This window comes from Ursus maritimus, unplaced genomic scaffold, assembly GCF_017311325.1.
Source record: "Ursus maritimus isolate PB19 unplaced genomic scaffold, ASM1731132v1 scaffold_11, whole genome shotgun sequence".
Classification (NCBI taxonomy): domain Eukaryota; kingdom Metazoa; phylum Chordata; class Mammalia; order Carnivora; family Ursidae; genus Ursus; species Ursus maritimus.
The window spans coordinates 3,859,803-3,880,609 of NW_024423453.1; the positions used below are offsets into that span (position 1 = coordinate 3,859,803).

Sequence of the window (20,807 nt, forward strand, 5' to 3'; positions counted from 1 at the left end):
GTGAATGAATGAATAATGTCTACCAGATTACAAATTGCTCACATGTAATCAATTGAGCTATGATTGTGTTTTCTTACAGCATTGAGCCTATTTGGTTCAAGATACTTTAATATTCATCTGTAAAATGAAAGCTTTTGTAGCTCTGAAAGCATACTGAGCATTTTTAATTGAAACTCCTTTAGTCTAAAGGTTGATAGGCTAGGGTTTTTATACGACAGAACTTCAGAGCTGAAAGGAGGTTTAGAAATGATTTCATTTGGTCTCCCAGTAGATGAGAAGATGGAAGGATCAGTAGTGAAATGACCAGCCTGAGGACTCTTAGATCCAGAACCAGAACCCACTCAGACACCTGGTCTGATTCCACCAGATGGTCAAAGAAAATTGAGAGCAAGATGCCATATTTTAAGGGCTTACCTAAAACATCAAAGGTAGGGTTTCTATTTCCTATCATTTCAAGCACCTAAGTTAAATGGTATTTTTTTTAAAGATTTTATTTATTTATTTGAGAGAGACAGAGAAAGAGAAAGAGAGAGAGAGAGCACTAGCAGGGGGAGGGGCAGAGGGAGGGGGAAAAGCAGACTCCCCACTGAGTGAGGAGCCCAACGCGGGGCTTGATCCCAGGACCCTGGGATCATGACCTGAGCCAAAGGCAGGTGCTTAACCAACTCAGCCACCCAGGTGCCCCTAAATGGTATTGTTTCCAAGTATTCATCTATTTTAAGCTATTCTCTTATTTAAGAAATATCTTCAATGGCTAGTATAGGCCAAGCTCTGGTAAAAACTTTAAGAAGAATTTGGTCTAAATGAAAAGCTATGCTTGTAGTTCCTTGCCTTCGCACTTAAGGAAAAAAAAAAGAGCTTAAGGAAGTTTCTTTAAAAATTAAAAGTAAGGCCACTATCAGATTTTCAAGTGTTAACTGTGTATTGAAAAAGCTCTTTGCTGCCCCATTGTGGGGAAATAAAGATCTTTGTAGTAAAAATCTTAAAGGCAAGAGTTACATTGGAAATTAAAGATAATTTCTCTGGGGGCCTGAGATTAGCTTAATACCATTTAGCCATGTGAGTGGTAAGTTCTTTCTGCTCTGTTAATAAGACATGTAATTGTGTAGAAAACAATAAGGCTTTGCCTCTTTCAGGAAATCATCCCATGACATATGCAGAGGTAAGTTGTAGACAAAAACTTCTAAGGGACCAGAGCTCAAGCTGGTAGTGACAGTGAGCATACCAGGGTAGAAAACCAGACATAGTGGGCAAGTGAGGACAGGACGGGAGGCATGGTACACTTCAGACCCAAGGCCCCTCTTTGGGCCTCAGTTTCCTCATTTGGAGAGAGGATCTCTCAGGACTCTGCACAGCTTTCTTATCCCATCCTTAATAGCAAGATGAGACATTGAGCATCTTGGCTGCGTCCATGAACTATTAACCTAATATTCCCCCCACCCCCAAGTTGGGAATTGCAAAGTTTCTGGACATCTTTCTCCTCCCTGCTTGTCTGCTATTCATCTACAGTGGGCATATCCAGGACTAACTCTAGGTGGTGGAAAGAGGACCAAACTGGAAGATAGCACCTGGGTTGGAGCCCCGATTCTGCAATTACCTTCTCTGGGTAACTTTTTTTTTTTTTTAAGATTTTATTTATTTATTTGACAGAGATAGAGACAGCCAGCGAGAATGGGAACACAAGCAGGGGGAGTGGGAGAGGAAGAAGCAGGCTCCCAGCGGAGGAGCCTGATGTGGGGCTCGATCCCAGGACTCCAGGATCATGCCCTGAGCCGAAGGCAGACGCTAATGACTGAGTCACCCAGGTGCCCCTAGACACTAAGTTTTAAGATAATTTGTCACATAGCAATAGAGAACGAATATACCCCTCCAGACAGCCTCCAGACTAATCTCTTTAAAGTGTAGTTGCGCTCAGACCTCGGTCTCCAATATCATTCCCATTAAAAGGAACTGGAGCTCATCACAAAATGACTGTTTCTAGAACTAGGGCAGAGTAGGTACAAGATGAGCCTTGTTATGCCAAAAAGTTAGGAGGTGTTGAGAAAAGAATGTCTAAAGGAAGGGGGAATGTCACAAGGAAGGTTCCCACTGGCCCAATCTGGAATAATTTGAACCTCAAAATAATTAAATCCAGCAGTGAATCATACACCTTTGGAAAGATAAGAAATTTGTGAGTCCAAACTGATAATAAAAGCAATGAAAAAGTAGATAAAAGATATGAACAGATACTTTATTATTTTTTTAAAAAGATTTTATTTATTTATTTGACAGAGAGAGAGACAGCCAGTGAGAGAGGGAACACAAGCAGGGGGAGTGGGAGAGGAAGAAGCAGGCTCCCAGCGGAGGAGCCTGATGTGGGGCTCGATCCCTTAATGCCGGGATCATACCCTGAGCCGAAGGCAGATGCTTAATGACTGCGCCACCCAGGTGCCCCTGAACAGATACTTTAAAAAAGAAGATACATAAATGGCTAATAAGCACATGAAAAGATGTTCATCATTAGGGAAATCCAAAATAAAACCATGGAGATACCGTTTCACACTAGAGTGAGATATGACAGAAAATATAGACTATAATAAATGACCATAATGAATCAACAGAAAATAACACATATTGGTGAAGATGTGGAGAAATGGAAATCACTGTATATCGATGGTGGTTATAGCAAATGGTACCATCACTTTGGAAACAGTTTTGTGACTTTTCAAAAAGTTAAACATAAAGCTATCCTACTTCTCAGCAATTCCATTCCCAGGTATCTCTGAAAGAGAAATGAAAACAAACAATTAGGGGAGAATGTTCCTATCAGCATGATTCATTATAGCCCCAAACTGGAGGCAAGCTAAATGTCTATCAACTGGTGACTGAATAGACAAAATATGGTAGATCCGTGCAATGAAATACTATTCAATAATGAAAAACCACTGACACACAGTATACCACAGATAAACCACAGTTAAAAAACATTTTTCTGAGACAATGTATTAAATGATTCCATTTATATGAGTGTTTTGTAAAAGGTAAATATATAGAAACAGAAAGTAGATGAGTGATTGCTTGGGGCTGGGAGTAAGAATGAGGGTTAACTTTATTTTTTTAATTTATTTTTATTTTTTATTTATTTATTCGAGAGAGAGAGACAGCCAGTGAGAGAGGGAACACAAGCAGGGGGAGTGGGAGAGGAAGAAGCAGGCTTGTAGCGGAAGAGCCTGATGTGGGGCTCGATCCCAGAACGCCGGGATCACGCCCTGAGCCGAAGGCAGACGCTCAACCGCTGTGCCACCCAGGCGCCCCGAGGGTTAACTTTAAAAGGGCATTAGGGATCTTACTGGGAGGATGGAAAAGTTTTAAAACTAATTTATGGTGATGGTTGCAGCATTGATAAAAGTTGCTGAATTGCACACTTGAACTGTGTGATATGTGAAATAAATCTCTTTCCCAACAACTAGCATGATAACCTGAAATATAATAGGAACGTAACAAATGGACTCAATGGTATTTCATTGAAGAGGAGTCCATAAACAAGGATGCAAACTGTGTTTTTTTTAAATAATAAATAATCTCTATGTTAAAATATTTTTAACATTTAGGCCAAACATTGTGTTTGAGATAAAGGATAATTGAAATTATTTTATCTAGGAACCAAGATGAAATTTTAAAGCCCTATTTCACAATGCAACAAATAAAAGTAGTGACCAAAATTGAACACATTTCAATACCGTCTGCAGTTTTCCTCTTTTCATTTTTTTATTATGCACATTTATTATGGACAATACCTACAGAAGTTAAGCACATGTCTTTTTTTTTTTTTTAAGATTTTATTTATTTATTTGACAGAGAGAGACAGCGAGAGAGGGAACACAAGCAGGAGGAGTGGGAGAGGAAAAAGCAGGCTCCCAGTGGAGCAGGGAGCCTGATGTGCTCGATCCCAGGACCCTGGGATCACGCCTGGGCCAAAGGCAGATGCCCAACGACTGAGCCACCCAGGCGCCCCTAAGCACAGGTCTTGTTTCATCTACACCCAACCCACTTTCCATCATCCCCATTCTGCATTGATTTATTGTGAAGCAAGTCTCAGACATACTCCATTCTCTGTGCCAGTCCTTCCCTTTGCTGTCTCTGAATTGGTTTTGTGACCAGGGTCATGCTTCCCAGTACCCCTCTCTTTCTGTAGAGAGAAATGAAGCAGGACCCCAAGAACAGGGTGAAGGTGCCAGTCAGGGACCACAGAAACTATTACCGGATGCCTGAAAGACCAAGGGCACACTTGGGAGAAGACTTGCAGTCTTGGTGGCAGAAGAATGATTCTATTGTAACTGTCATTTGATCAGGACTGGGCTAGAGTGGAGGGGCAGGTGGGGTGGCCCTCCAGCCTCAGAGTGATGTAGGAAAGATGTTAGGGTTCAAAGCCGATGGCCAAGAAAGAATTCTTGAGACGTCTTTCATACAAAAAGATGATTTTATTAAAGCACAGGGACAGGACCCGTGGCAGAAGGAGCTGCACTGGGTTCATGAGGACTGGCCCATTATATACTTTCAAGTTGCGAGGGGTTAGGGTTAGTGTAAGTCTCTAAGGAATTTGGAAGCAAGGTTTCCAGAACCTTGAGGGGGCTAGCTATTGTTGGGAAATGGTCATTTATTACTGTCTAATAAAACCTGAGGCATGAGACCCTTCAGATGCATATGGTGGGCCGTAGGCTTGGGGGATGATTGCCAACATGCACCTTGGGGGGTTTAGAGATAAAGGAAAGTTCTAAAGGAATTTTTGTATGTTAAAGTAGACTCACAGGATCCTGGGAACTGGGCTAAGGTTGCCTTTTGCCCTTAGCAAAGTATCAACATCGAGGCAGTTGAGCCCTTAGAGGAAGGTCACTCTGCCTGTTTCAAGGACTTGTTCATGGGGTGTAGGTAGTAAGGGAATTCAATAATTTCTCTTCTCCCTTTGTTTCCCACATCAAGAAGACTATAAACTGGGGGTAGAGTCTTAGTATGGAACAGCTGGAAAGGTATCCAGCCACTTCCTTTGATAGATAAGGAGCCCAGGGAGACAAGTGTAGCAAGGGTCATACAAGCGACAGAGCCAGCACTCCTAACTCCCGCTGCTGTGCTCTTTCCTTACACCACAGCTTTAGATAACACAGACAGCTTCAGATTTGACAGCCACTGAAAACACGGCAGTGGGTATTCTTTCCAGAGGAAAACAGGTCACAGATCTGAAAGTGTAGCATCCTCAGGCACTGTTTTACATCACACACGTTTTAATTAAAAAATGTTTACTGTGACGACACTAACTAGAGTATGTTTGGATGTCTGGCCTTGCATTAGACACAACTTGTACATGAGAACAAAGTTAAAATCCACCTCAAGAATCATCCAGGCATCCTCAGCGACCATCCTAGCCTCACTGCTAACCACTCCTAATTCCTCTCTGTTCTCCCCTGGCAATATTTTCTTCTGTTTCTGCTTTTGCATGTGCTGCTTCCTCTGCCTCGAATTCTCTCTTCTTCATTGTTCAAGTCCCTAGGTTTCTCTGTGTAATCTTTCTTTTCCATTTCTAGTCCCACTGGCTTTTGCATTTGCTACATTCTAGCACTCAATGGACTTTAGTTACTTGGATGTAACACTGTCTCCTTAACCAGTAGCGATCCTAGTATTGTTCCAATCCTAACAGAGCGCTGAGCAATAGCACTTCTCCCATATTTTCACAGAATTAGATACAAAAATGAGATCAAAGCAACGGAAAGGTGAACACGAGATTCGCTATGTGGGTTACTTCTGATAGGAGAGGCCGACTTTTGTTTGGATGGTGTGTTTATGGGTTCTTATTATGTATTTAAAAATAATAAAGATTCTATATCACTAAAGTACAGTAACCAGACATTATTCACATGAATGAGAAGATTGACCTATTGGTATCCAAATCTTCCATTATTTGGAAAGACATTCTTTTCCCATGCTTTCTATGTATGTTACTTCACAATGGTTGCTTTTTGACCTTCAACCGTCCACTTTCACTGCACTGATAGATGTCTGACGTTGAAGCCAGTAACTAAAGGTCAACTCCCTTCCCCTCCGGTGGGCCTGTTCTCTGCATTGCAACTCGTGGGTCCTTAGCCATTTGTTTTGGGTGTGAGCAGTCTGTTTCCTTCCGTTTTAGCAGAAACAGTCAATATCCACTCCATTACAATAATCACCACAGCCAAAGAGCATGCATGTGTTCAGCTCCGAAATACGCACAGGCATCAAGGGCGAGGACTTCACAAGGCACGTCCTTCATCTCAGAAGTGGCTCGCGCCTTTCCGAGGAGAGGCCTGCACGGCGGAGGAGCGCAGGCCCCACCCCGCGACCGCTGTGAGCCCACCTCCCCTCGCCCCCGCGCGCTCCCTCCCCGCCCCCACGCCGCCGTGACCACGCCCCTTTCCCGGCCAGTAGGCGGTAACCGCGCCACCCCACGTGGGCCCGGCAGCCGCGCTCCTCTGTTCGAACGCGGTCCCTCTCCGGCCCGGGCCAATGGGCGGGGCGCACCTCGAGTCTCCACCCCCGCCGTCGTTGACGCCACGGAACGCGAGGGCGGGCGGGTGGGGTGGGGCGGGGCGGAGGGGCGGCCTAGGCCCTCCGCCCCCAGAGGTCAGCTCGCTGCGGGTGCCTGCGCCGCGGAGAACTTTGCTGGGTCGTGTCGCTGTCGCCGCCTTTGTGTCTGCAGCATGGCTTTCGTAACCCGGCAGTTCGTGCGCTCTGTGTCCTCCTCGTCCGCTGCCTCGGCGTCAGCGAAGAAAATCATCGTCAAGCACGTGACGGTTATCGGCGGCGGGCTGATGGGTGCCGGCATAGCCCAGGTGAGCCGCCGGGCGGGCAGCGTTCCCCGCTCGATTTGCTGCGCACGCTTCCATGCAGGCGCTGGCCGGCGGAGACTCGGCGTGGGTGCCCCGCCGGGAGGCCAGCGTCCGCGGGAACCTGGGGGAAATGCCACCCCGCCCCGCAGCCGTGCACTTGGAAAGTCTCCAGTCTGGGCCTGAGTCTCCTCCACTCCCCCGAAGAACGAATGTCCTTGGATTGAACCTCAGGTCCTCGTCTCTAAATTCCAGCCGCCCCCACGGTCCGATGGTGTTTCTGGATGCACTTTGGAATCGGGCCGTGCAGAGAGGATAGTGTTGTATGTGCACAGTATTGAAGGATAGCATGCGCGCTCGCGGCTCGGCTTAGACCGAGTTTGCTTCCAGAGACCTGGACTGCGAGCAGTTTTGTCTTTAATCGATTTTTTTATAATTCTACATTCTCTGTCAGAGCCGTTTTCTGCTCTTCTGAGTGATCTCTCTTCCCCGCCCTCGCCATGTGTTTCCTTTGCTTGTGGGTTACAAAGAATAATAATAGTCAACCTTTGGTAGCACTTTGTAAAGTTACCTAATTGGAGCTTGTGAGGCTCTGGGACGCCTTCAACTGCAAGAGCGTTGGTTAGGCAACTTTGACCCATTACCCTTTTTGCAGAGAAGAGCGCGGTTTAGGGTCTGAGGAGAGTGGGAGGAGAGTGGCAGAGGGCCCAGGAAGTGTCTCTAATCTCATTGTTCATTTTAAGAACTCTGCCCTGTCCACCTGAGCTGTGGTACGGGGTCAGTTGTGCAACTGATTACCTGGATACTGTGATACTTGTATTTTATTTTAATTTATTTTAACGGTTACATTGCAGCTCATTGAAGAACTGTGATTTTCTTAGCTGACTTTATTCTTGGCGTTCCAGCCCTTTGCAACTTACACTGTTGAGGGGGGAGGCAGTTACCAAGTTTTTCTTAAGGGAGTACTGGACTGCGGTGGCTACAGTCAAGAAGATTTAATTTTTTCAGTGTCTGTTTGCAACCAAGTCCACACTTCCATGCTTGCTTTTTTAAAAAAATCTTTTGGGGGCATCTGGGTGGTTCAGGCGGTTAAGTCAGACTCTTGATTTTGACTCTTGATTTTGGCTGGGGTCATGATCTCTCAGGGTTGTGGGATCAAGCCCCACCTGGCACTGAGCAGGGAGCTGGCTTAGGATTCTCTTTCTCGCTCTCCCTCCTCCTCTCCTTCCCCTCCCTCTCTCCTTTTCTCTCTCTCTCTAAAAAAATCTTTTATTATTACTATATATCTTAATTCTCCCCCCTGCAGATTTTTGCAGCATATTAATTTAATTGCATTTTCTCTTTAAATCAGTATTTTTAAAAATGTTTTTATCCATCTGACTTCTTACAGTCTTTTTTTTTTTTTCTGAGATCATGTTTTTGGACATACATTGCCCTTTTTGTTGTATGGATACTGTGGCTACTAGGTTATCGTGTTCCTGTAATCTTTTATATGTGAGGAGGAGTAAGTCCCTTTAATCTAAAAGTTCCTTACATTATACTACGTGATACTCAGAGAGAGCTTAGCTTGAGTGTACTTATAATCTTCCTGCTTCACTAGAGTCTCCCAAGGCTAGGAGAGTGAGATTTATTGTGGGCAGGTGTAAAATAATGTATTGGCTTAAAAACACTTAAACAGCATCTTGGTGACAAGTTATTAGGGCTTTAGTCTCCAATAACAGTATAGGAAATGGACAGCACCTTGGAGACATTAGTGGGAGATTAGAAACTATGTAGAAAGCATCACCTCAACTTTTATACAAAATGGGATTGCTCAGTTCTTGGAATGCTGCATCCATTATTGGATACCATGAAAAAGGGTGTTATGTTGCATGAAGAGGCACAGAGGTAGCCCCTAAAATTATGCGTATGGTAATGGAGCATTCACTTGAGAAAGGAGTGGGGAGAAATGACTGACGTTGGTAGGAACACATACTTGTGGGTCAACTCCTTGAGTAGTTGGAGCAGGGAGTGCCTTTTCAGAGTTAAGGGGGGGATGTTATTTACCCCACTAGTTGGAAACATAATGGAATTGTCATTTGAAAGTTGATAAACACCAGAAGTCTAGGGGTTAGGGGTGCCTGACTGGCTCAGTCAGTGGAGCCCGACTCTTGATCTTGGGGTCGTGAGTCCCAGCCCCACATTGGGTGTGGGGCTCAGGGAAGAAAAAAAAAAAGACCAGAAGTCTAAGTAGTGGACATTCATAAGGAACATAGTTCCATTCTTACATAACAAGGTTTAAAAGAGCCTCACCCACTTCAGGTGACAACTTTAATCCTGTGGAGGGAAACCATGCTCTCCTTCAGAACATCTCTGGCCACTGGTTGGTTTCGCTGATGGTTTGGGTGGTTTAGTTGATCTGTGTTTGCAGTCTACCCTGCGGCATACAGTTCCAGGCAGTGTGACCTCATTCTTCATGCTCCTTGACCTACAGTTTTTGGCATTGGGTAAATCCCTTTTGCTGATGGAGTGCCACTGACAAATTAGCTGATGTGTTTTGAATATAGATTGACTCCAGTTCACTGTGGGGAATTGGATAGTTTTGATGCTGGTTCTGCTTCACGTGCTGGCTGTGTTAACATGGGAAAGTTACTTAGCCTCTGGCCTCAGTTTACTTATTTCTAAAGTAGGACTAACACCAATACTAGCCTGGTAGGACTATGGAGAGAATTGAATGAATTAGCATATGTCAAGCACTTAGCACAGTATCTGGCACCTAGTAAGAGCTCACAAAATGTTACCTGCCTTTACAATTATTATCTTCACTGCAGTAATCCTTTTCCATATGACCCCTCCCCTCATATCCACTCCCAGCTCTGTTGCTGCAGAGGTAGGACTGTATTATTAGATGGAGAATATGGGTCATGATCCTGTTCCAACTTGCTTAATCGTGAACACAAATCCAGTTGATACTGTGGTTGGTTTGTTCACAGACCTCTGAAAAGAGGGAAGGTGCTTTTTACCCACCCCCCTCCCATGGTAGATCCTCAGTGACGCCTTAGAAACACAGGCACAAACTAGCATCTGAGCTCTGTGTTTATCTTCACTTCCCCGAACCCTTGCTGAAGTAGTTTGAATTTTATTCAGGGTGTAGTTCCATTTACAATTTTAACTTTTTGTAAAATGTATCATTTTGCCATATGTTCCACTTCATACTGAGTAGGATAAAAAAAATTTTTTTTCATAGGTTTGTGGGAGCCTGACACGTTTCTCAAGCAATTTAGCAGTTTCAGTAAGTGCGGTTTGTGCTCCATTACATTTGATCAGAGCCCCGGCCATTTGTACATGTGTATTCTCCTAGGGCATCTACTTTCCTGTCATTTTTTTGTTTGTTTTAAATTAGAAAAAAAATCCCTTAGGCTGCAGGTTAATATTTAGTAAGGTTAACTTGTGTGTTTGTCCATTACAGACTTCTGACATGGTTCTGATGACCAGCTTAGCTTTAGCTGAATACTTAGGCCAGCAAAGAAGCTTATAGAATTAAATGACCCCTGAGTGAGGGATGGGTTGTTTTTTGTTCTGTAAAGGCGGGGACAGAAAGAAGAAAGCTACTAGCTGTGCATTTCTTCAGTTTATTGAATGAGTCCTTGCTGAACTTTGTTCGTTGCCTTTCTTTCATCTGAGGAACCCAGAGAGCTCATAGCTTTCTCGATAAGTTGCTGGGCAGGGGCAGGGGAGACAGTGGGCTCCCTGGAAATGGCCCAGAAGCTGGATTCTTCAGGGCTCCTGGTACAACCTTCCTTTTAGTGCACTGTACTTCTTTGAGGAAGAGAGAAAGTTTGGACGGGGTTTGGGGCCTGATTCTTCTCACCCAAAGTTGGTTTTTTGCTTTTTTCTTCCCTGTTAAAAAGCAAAAGGTACACATTTCTTCTGGGGAGGGCTCCTTAGACTATTAAAACAAAGTTGGGGTTTGGGGGGGAGAGCATTCTAAGCTACAGATGAATGTTTCCCCAACATCTGTTACCTTGTGGTGCTTGGTAAGGACTCAAGTGGACCTAAGAGCTTTTTTACTCGCCAGCCACTGAATTTTTTCATCCGTCTCTTCTCTCTGCCCCCAAACTCTGAATTTTCTGATGCTGAATAGAAGAGAGAACACAATTGCTCTGGATTGTTTAACTTTATTTATTTACTCCCCCCCCCCCCCCCAGTGAATATGTCTTGGTTGAACTGTGCTTGAAAACAGTGCAGTGGCCTGGGAAAAGTTTCTGGATCACAGGAGACTGGCACAGTTACCTGGCTATATAAGCTCTCCTTTTGAGTGTTCTTTATGGAGGGAATGTTTTTATTCTGGTGTTAACTTCCTCCTTGAGGGTATGAGATGCATTTGTTATGAAGCTCTTCCCTTCTTTCTTGTGTTACTGCTCACTTCTCTACTGGGCTCTTCTTTGATCTTCATGATATACTAGGGGCAGCAAAAGCAGCCCCTGTCAGCATTAGTCATTGGATTTGGGTGGGGCTGGAGATACTGTAGAAGAGGTGGGGCTAACAGGCAAGAAAAAAAAGAATGCCAAAGAATACATTTGGACACTGTAGAGCAGAAATGGCATCTCAGTCAGGTTTTGGGTTTTCTCCGCCATGTCCTGGATCCAGCCTCACTCTTACCTGCCCCTTGCTTCAGTTTCTAATTTCCTTTCCTCCCACTTCTGTCTTCTCCCCATGTCTGCCTTAGGCACACCCCTCACTGCCTAGCTCTCCCGGGCCTGCAGGGCGATTATCCTGCTGCTCTCTATCCTGTGTCTGCCTGGGGTACCCTAACAATGCAGTAGTTCCTGGTGAGTGGTGGTCTAACACTTGAAAGTGAGCAGAGCATGAGGTGCCTCCCAGACCCTGGCACCCAGCCCTACGTGTCCTGGCTGTAGGAACCTTGGGCGATTCACTTAACCCCTCTGTGCCTCTTTCCTTACCTGCAAACAAGGGTACTTGGCTCACGGTGCTGTGAGAGCTAACCACGCAAAGAGCTGAAGAGACTCAGCTAGCGTGTTCAGTGGTAACTGTTGAGTAGATGATGCTTTCATGTAGATTTGTGAGATCAATCCGGTGATGACTTCTTTAATTCTAAATTCTCTTCACTGTCTTTGAAGATGTTTGATCCCCGTAGCTGAATTAAGCACAATTCTGCCCACCCCTCTGGCCTCTGCTGTCTTGTGGAGAGAAGTGTGGTCTCCATGGGCAAGGGGGTCTTTGGTGGGTATCTGGAATCAACAGATAACAGCTTGACCTCTCCTTAGCTCTAGGCTCAAAGTTGGAATCACTCTGGTGAGCTCTCTTTGGCTGCTCTGATGCCATCTTTCTGCTGAGAATAGACTCAAACTCACTTGCCAAGATTTAATTATTCATCACGTTCCCTTCCTTTGTCCCCTCCAGCTTTCCCTGTGACTTTCTTCCCTCTGTCATTACCACTGTTGTTCTTCCAGCCACAGACACTCCGAAGTTGGGGTCATGGTCAGAGTCTCCTCTGCGCTGCAAAAGGCTCTGAGGCTTTTCTCTGTGAGGAGTCTGTAATTCCTGGACCAGACGTCGATACTTGAATTGTTGTGGGAGCCTCTTAATTGGTCCTTTTCAGCAAAACCCCACTCATTCTAGCAAACATTGCCATACTAATCTTCCTAGAGAGCAGTTTGGATTGGTAACTATCTCTTCTACCCAGAAAGTATTCATCATGGCAACATCTTGGAGAGATAGGTAAATACAACCAAGAGTTTGTTGATGCTAGTGACATGTCCCGAAATTGGTGGGAGATGGGAGGGGAGAGTCCTGGGAGAGGAGTTATTTTTCTCTACATTACCAAATCCAGATGCTTACTGAATTTTCAAAAAAATATGTACTTGACAGACTTCTCATCTGAAAATGGAGGCCCATTTCTTTGGCTTTTTAGAAATGCTTTTTGAGATATAACAATATAAGTTAAAAAAAAAAAAGCCAGCTCATGACTTGAACTCTTTTAAGAACAGACCAGCTGGTTATGCTGGCGGTAGTGGTTGCAAGCCTCAACGGAATGCCGTTTTTTGATTGTCGAAGTTTGTGAAGACAAGCCGTGCTGATGGCAGAGTTGAAGGAATTGCACAATCGGAGATAATCATAAGCCCAGAATTGGCTGCTCTGAGAGACGTGTCTGATTTATGACTTCTTCCTCCCTGGATCCAGTCATGCGCTCAAGGGCAGGCCTCGGTGCAGAGAACAGCAGCGTCTGGGGTACGTCAGCGCCATGAGCGTGCACTCAGGGCACTTATTCTGGGAATTGGAAGGAAGTCAGGACAGTTTTCTGAGGGAATGTAATGCCGATGCCCCGCAGTCCTCCTAGTGCAGGGTCCCACAGGGCAGCTCGCTGTACCGGGGGGGGGTGTACTGGGGGATGGAATTCTCACGCATTTACCATTCAGGTCATGCTTCCGAGAAGCTGCTTCCAACCTCGTGATAGGTTTGCAAAAATATATAAAGCCACCATGCTTTTGCTGGGCATGTTTACTTGGCCCTGTGGCTGAAGTACTCACGGCTTTGACAAGTGTGCTATTCACCTGGCCTATTTTTACAGCTCCGAAAGCACCCTGGTCTAAAAATATTTCTCTGTGGCTAAGCCTGCCTTCCACCAAGGCTAGGCAAGTCATGGAGCAATGAGGACATAGCCTTCAAATAAATTTTTTTTCCATTACAGATTGCTTGTCCTCAAGATCTTACAGTGGGTAGGTACTGTAACATAAAACAAGAGTTCTTAATAGGTTGATTTAAATTATGGTCACTCAAGTTAAAGTGCCAGGAAGAGCCCTCCTTATTGTAAAAACAACAGGTGGGAGGGGGAACAAAAGAACTTTCTTTTTGTGTTCCGTTTCTCCACTGCTGTCTCCTCAGAAAGTTGGGAATAACTTGGGGGGTATTGTTGCACAATTCAAGAAGAATGAGTGTGGTTTTTTTGTACCCAGGACACATGAAATTCTTCTCTAAGTAAGAGCCTTCAGTAATAGAATTATTTTCACATTGTGAGGGGGCCCTCAGCTACACCGATGAAAAGACCCCTGGACCTTCAGGAGATCTGATCTCATCTTGGCTTTCCTACCAGCTGTTTCTGTTCAGTCAGTATTGCCTGGGGGCCCCGCAGCCAGGTCGGGTCTCCATGCTCAGTGGGCAGAGATGAATGACGTTTTGTCGGGAGCCTGCAGTAGGGAAGTAGGGAAGACAAGGCTGAAACAGATGGTCATAGCAGTGTGGTGGGTGCAGGGCTATTACAGGAGTGCAGGACGGATACCTGCCCAGAGCTAGGATGATCTTGGGCTGTAAGGTCTGGAAGTGATCTTACTTAGTATGTGTGATAGTATATTCACTGGAATATTTTTAATGGAGTAATGTATATACCACATTTTGTCTATCCATTTGCACGTCTTGGGACACTTGGGTTGCTTGCACTTTTGGTTACTGTGAATAATGCTGCTGTGAGTGTGGGTATACGTAGGACTAATATCGAGAGTTCTTGCTTTCAGTTCTTTTGGGTATATACCTAGAAGTAGAGTTGCTGGATGGTACGTAATTAGTTTTGCATTTTTGAGGAATTGCTATAACGAATTCAATAGCAGCTGCAGCATTTTACATTTTCATCAGCAGTGTGCAAAGGTGCCGATTTCTCCATATCTTTGCCAGTACTTATTTTCTGTGTTTTGTTTGTTTTTATCATAGTCATCCTAATGGATGTGACTAGATTAGAGATTTTTACACTAAAGCTCTGATGTTCTCGGAGGTTCTGTGAATCTCCATGGTGGTTCCAAACCTCTCTTCCCTGACCTCTGTTTTATATATTGCTCTTCTGTATGCATGCCTATAAAGAAGGACTTTATGGCTAAAAAAAGTTTGAAAGCCATTGCACTGAATGATCTTTAGGGCATCTTTCTGCTCTAAAAATCAGAGATCTTGGTTATCTGTAGCTGATAAACATGAACAATAAATGCTTTTGCTGACCTCTGACCTTGCGATAGTTGAGAAGCTAAGGTGCCTTAGCTCTCCAGTGTGTTGGAGGGAGTGAGCTTGTTGCGTGTCTGTGGCCATCCTTGACCTGGCTCACACATGTGCTCCTCACAGATGGTCACAAATACAGGGCTTGCACGCCTCTAGCCTTGCCCACAGCCCCTTTGATAAAAGGGTACAAGACCTAGTCATGTGCTGGAGGAAATTAAGCGTAAGTTCATTTTTGAAATCACAGGGTGCTCATATCGCAGAGCAGCTGTCCTTCAGCTCCCCTTCTGCCTGCGTCTTAACCACCAGGGCCGGAAAGCAGTTAATCTGCTTGCCCTCATAGCAGAGACTTCTGTAGCATTTTTCCCCCTTTGGTAATTGACTAAAGGATTCTGCTTATTAGCTCTTTTTGTTGTTGTTGTTACTGTACTTTTCAAAGTAATGTGATTTTTCATAATTCTAAACTAACTTGAATGTTACGTAAAACTTGCTATAGTTTCTAGTTGTAGTCATGACATCTTTTTTTTTCTTTTTCAAGTTTTTATTGAATTCCAGTTAACATACAGTGTAATATTACTTTCAGGCGTAGACTTTAATGATTCATCACTTACATACAACACCCGGTGCTCATCACAACCAGCGCCCTCCTTAATCCCCGTCACCCATCTAGCCCATCTCCCACCACCTTCCCTCCAGCAACCGTCCGTTTGTTCTCTATGATTAAGAGTCTGTTGCCTGGTTTGCCTCTCTTTCCCCCCCTATGTTCATGTGTTTTGTTTCTTAAATTCCACATATGAGTGAAATCATATGGTATTCGTCTTTCTCTGACTTATTTTGCTTAGCATAATACCCTCTGGCTCCATCCACACCATTGCAAATGGGAAGATTTCATTCTTTTTTTATGGCTGAGTAATATTCCATTGTATGTATGTATGTATGTGTATGTGTGTATGTATATGTATATATGTATTCACACACACACACACAACATCTTCTTTATCCATTCATCAGTCAGTGGATGTTTGGGCTCTTTCCATAATTTGGCTATCGTTGATATGCTGCTGTAAACATTGGTGTGCATATATTCTTTCGAGTCTGTATTTTTGTGTCCTTTGGGTAAATACCTGGTAGTGTAACTGCTGGATCATAGAGTAGCTCTATTTTTAACTTTAAGGAACCTCCATACAGTTCTTCAGAGTGGCTGCACCAGTTTGCATTCCCACCAATGGTGTAGGAGGGTTCCCCTTTCTCTGCATCCTTGCCAACATCTTGTTTCCTGTGTTGTTAATTTTAGCCATTCTGTATAGTCATGACTTCTTGAGAACTCTGTTCAAAAATATTTTACAAACTAAGGCTTTTTAGAAATCTATTATTCATGTGTTCTTTTCACAAATAGTAAGTGTCTTGTGTATGCTGGGTATTGGGATGGGTAGAAGGTAGTGTGTGGTTGCTGCCCTTGAGGAGTTCATTGTCCAGAGAAGGAAATATAAGCATAAACAACTAACTAATAAAGGCAGATATCTGGGATGCAACCTACAGATGAAAATTTTGGTGGTTTAAATACCTTAAGGTCAGGGGCATCTGAGTGGCTCAGTTGGTTAAGCGTCTGACTCTTGGTTTTGGCTCAGGTCATGATCTCGGGGTCTTGGGGTCAGGCTGCACATGGAGGGGATCCCTGCTCAGCTGGGAGTCTGCTTCTCCCTCTGCCCCTCACCCCGCTCATGCTTGCTTGTGCGCAAGTTCTCTCTCTGAAATAAATGAATCTTAAAAAAAAAAAATACCTTAAGGTAAGACTTCTAAATACGTAAGATCTGATCTGATCTATATGCTCTGTCTTCTGTGGTAAGGAAAAAGAGACATTTAAAAAGTGTATGTAAAAAAGCATATGTATAGGGGCGCCTGGGTGGCTCAGTCAGTTAAGCGTCTAACTCTTGATTTCAGCTCCGGTAGTGATCTCAGGGTCGTGAAATCCAGCCCTGAGTTGCGCTCCATGCTGGGCGTGGAGCCTGCTTCAGAGTCTGTCCCTCTGTTTCTTCCAGCCCTCAGCTTGCACATTCTCTTGCTCTTAAAAAAAAAAAAAGGCATATGTATATATCGTACTAGCTGTATGTATATGCAATTTATATTTACCGGAAAGGTTTTTCAAAGACTTTATTTAGAGAGCAAGCAGGTGGAGGGGCAGAGGGAGGAGAGAGAGAATCTCAAGTAGACATCACTCTGAGCATGGAGCCTGACCTGGGGCCTGCTCAAGACCTTGAGATCACAGCCTGAGCTGAAATCGAGAGTCAGGTGCTTAACCAGCTGAGCCTCCCAGGTGCCCCTACTGGAAATTCTGCTTGGACGGCAACTAAGAGTGTGCCGGAACCACCCCGTGTTGGTATTTGTGGTAACAGCAAATTCAGACTCCGAAGTGGATGATGCAACAGCTCTTTTGAAAAGGTCTCTAGGTGTTATCGTGAGTTCATCTTTAAAAGTTGGTGTTGGTCAACTTTCCCATGTCTAATTTATCTTTTATCTTTCACACCTTGACTTTCTTCTACATACTGATTGGTTAGTGACTGTTCTGAAATTTGTGAGATTTTTACAACATAAAATAGCCTATGACCAATTTGTTTTTGATTCATCTGTTGTGTTCATATGCTGGTGATGGCACTGCCGTTACACAATGGGGCAGCCAATGATAGCTAGTGGCTCACACCAGCCCTATTTTTTTTCTTTCAGTATTTGGATTCCTTATGAAAGATTTTTTGTATCTGTAAAATGAGTAGAGGTGCCAAGAAATGACCACCTCTGTGAAAGGTTGGGAGAGATTTCATTAAAGGAGAAGTAGCCTCTGTGTTGAATTCTAAAAGATGATTGGAGTCCCCCAAGCAACAGTGAGGGAGAAGGGGCTTCCTGGTGGAGGGAGCCACCTGGGCTGGGGTGTGAAGCCGGGAAGTAGTATGGAGGAGGAAGAAGCGGGGTGTGGCTGGAGAAGAGCACGGGCTCAGGTTACTGTGCTCCGAAGCATTTGGTATTTAGCAGTTAACGTAGGGGACAGACGCCATGTGCAAGGCATGTGCTAAGTACTAGAAGATATAAAGATCAAATCAGTTTATGCCATAAGGAATTTAAGTCCGGGAGTAGAGATTGCTAGACAAAGAGCCAAATGACCCAGTTTACTTTGATATAAAGTAGCAGAATAAGACCAGTAAAAATCTAGCTCTGAGGTTTCAAAACAGAGAAAAGAGCACATTCATTTTGAAAAAGGCTTCATGGAGAGGGTAGCATTTAAAGTGGGTCTCAGATAATGGGTAGGATTTTTTTGCACAGAAATGAAGGGTTAAGATTAAGAAAAAAGTGTTGTGTAGCAAATTGTGACCGTCGGAATAGTGGTACCATGATGAAGGTCAGAGAGAACTGGTTTTAGGGTCGAGTTGATGACTGAGGACATCAAGATGATGCCTGAGGACGGAATATGTTAGTTTGAGGCACAGTTGGAATTATGAGAATGATTGAGAATCCAGAAGAAAAAGATACAGAGACAGAAGAAAAGAATATTAAAAGCAGAATGTTGAAGGATACCTTTGTTTAGAGGTTGAGAAGACTCAGAGAAGTCAATATGGGGATGCCGGGGTGGCTCAGTTGGTTAAGTGTCTGCCTTTGGCTCGGGTCATGACCCCAGGGTCCTGGGATCAAGTCCCGAGTCGGGCTTATTGCTCGGGGAGGAGTCTGCTTCTCCCTCTGCCTGCTGCTCCCCTTGCTTGTGCACGTATGCGCTCTCTGTCTCTGACAAATAAATACATAAATAATCTTAAAAAAAAAGTCAGCTTGGCTAAGAGCAGAGATAAGAAATAGAGATAAGAAATTGAAGAGAGAGTTTCAAAAAAGTAAGCTCTAGTTGGCAGTGTGCCCGGCTGGGGAAAAGTGGAAGATGTAGTCCTAGAACAGGCATGGCTCTAGCAGGTGGAAGACCACAGCTAAGTTATGGGTAATTTCCTGCAGCAGTGGTGGTGTAGGAACTGCGCGGCCGGGGAGAGAGTGGAAGCACCAAGCGCGGTGAACAGAGTGGCAGCTAACAAGCACCATTGCACAGCCTATGTGCCTGGCAATGGTAAGCACTTGAAAGGCATTCGCTTCTTTAGTCTTCACAGCAGTCCAGGGAGATGGGAACTGTGTTATCCCTTGTAACACATCAGAAAACCATAGGCAGCAAGGCTGCATAACGTGCCCGAAGTCATGCAGTAAGTGGCTAAGCCAGGCTTTATACTTAGGAAGTCCACTTCTAGAACTTGGGTTCCGCACACCACTCTGCCACACAGTAATCGAAGGACTTTAGTGGTGAAGCGAAGGCCAGCTTTAGGCAGTTAAGGAAGTTTGTTGGTGCCCCCTCCTCACCTTTTCCTTACTTTTTAAAAAGATTTATTTTAGAGAGAGAGAGAGAGCGCACACTCACAAGTGGTAGGGAGGGGAAGAGAGACAGAAAATCTTCAGCAGACTCTCTGTGAGCGTGGAGCCTGATGCTGGACTCAGTCCCACAACCCTGAGACCATGACCTGAGCCGAAACCAAGAGTCGGATGCTTAACCGACTGAGCCTCCCAGGTGCCCCTTACTTTCTTTTCAAATGAAGATAGATCCCAGTCTGTAAAAATGGAAGAGCAAAGAAAGGAAAACCTGAAAATGAAAACCAGAAAGGGAACAAGTTTTGGGATCAGAAGGTGTAAGAACAAAAGCAAAATAAAATGACTTACCTTAGGAGGCTGTACCCGGATCCGGTATTCGGCCTCACACCCTCAAACAAGGAGGAAGGGAGCTGCCTAGAATAAAAATAGTAAGCTCTGTGACATGCCAGGCACCATTTTGGGTGTTTAACATGTATTAACTCGTTTAATCCTTTCAACAACCCTGCTGCTCCACATGGCCCACAGAGGTCATGGAATGTTTCCCATCTCACAGCTGGTAATTGAGCTCCAGGTGGGCTAGTTCTTGCCCAGCTCAGAATGGTCTTGGCTGTTCCCCTTAGACCCAGCCATGCCTTTTGGGTCAAGAATAGCCAGCACATGAGCTCCAGAGGCAGACAGCCCTACCTTCAAATCCGAGTCATCTCCAGACCTTCAGATAGCTTATTGTTACAACGCCTCCCCCAAAGGCTATTCGGAAGATGTAATTGGGTAATCGATGAGGGGTGAAAGCTCTCTGAGAGCGGGGGATTTGTTTTGTTCACTACCTCATCCCAGACCCTGGAAGAGGCACGAAGGACATAGGTGTTGAGTTAGTGGTAGGCAGTGGTTGAAGGAATGAATGTAGAGATGTGGCCACCTTGATACTCTAAATGGTAGTTCCCCTCCATTCATAGGGGAGCACGGGTGGGAGAGGGGATCAAGAATGCTCGCTTCTAAGAAGCCAAGCTTTTTGTCTGTGACTTTTGATCATTTGTTGGAAGCATTTTCTAATAATCCCTGCGTTTTGTTTTTTTTTTTTAAGATTTTATTTATTTATTTGACAGAAAGCCAGCGAGAGAGGGACCACAAGCAGGGGGAGTGGGAGAGGAAGAAGCAGTCTCCCAGCGGAGGAGCCTGATATGGGGCTCGATCCAGGATCACGCCCTGAGCCGAAGGCAGATGCTTAACGACTGCGCCACCCAGGCGCCCCAATCCCTGCATTTTTTACCCAGACTGTTCTCAAAGGCTTCCCCACTGTCCAGATTGTGAAGCCCAGTACAATTATTTGGCTTCCAAGAACAGCACAACGATCTTGTTCTGCTCTTAGCCTTCAAACCAGAGCGTAACAGAAAGCTGTGAATGAAGACCTAACCACTTGAAGGACTGTGGATTTCACTGGGGAGGAGTCACCCAAAAGCCATAAGTGTGAGCCACCATCTCTATCATAGGAGAGAAGTGGGCCTCAGCAACAGTTAGGTATGATTCTTGCAAGAAAGAGTGAAGAAAATGAGAAATTAGATGGGAAAGAGATTTTAAGGTCAAAAAGAAGAAGCTGAAGAACTGTGTAGGATGGTCTTA

General features: G+C 44.6%; 1 protein-coding gene across 1 annotated transcript in view; it reads left to right on the forward strand.

The window, feature by feature from the left end:
• The first annotated feature begins 6,607 nt into the window (after positions 1-6,607).
• Positions 6,608-20,807, forward strand: part of HADH (hydroxyacyl-CoA dehydrogenase) — a 46,176-nt gene continuing 31,976 nt past the window's right edge. The window contains exon 1 of the mRNA XM_008689407.2: positions 6,608-6,836. Within this exon, the coding sequence (XP_008687629.2) occupies positions 6,705-6,836 (132 nt within the window). The 5' untranslated portion in view covers positions 6,608-6,704. The remainder of the gene's footprint in view (positions 6,837-20,807) is intronic.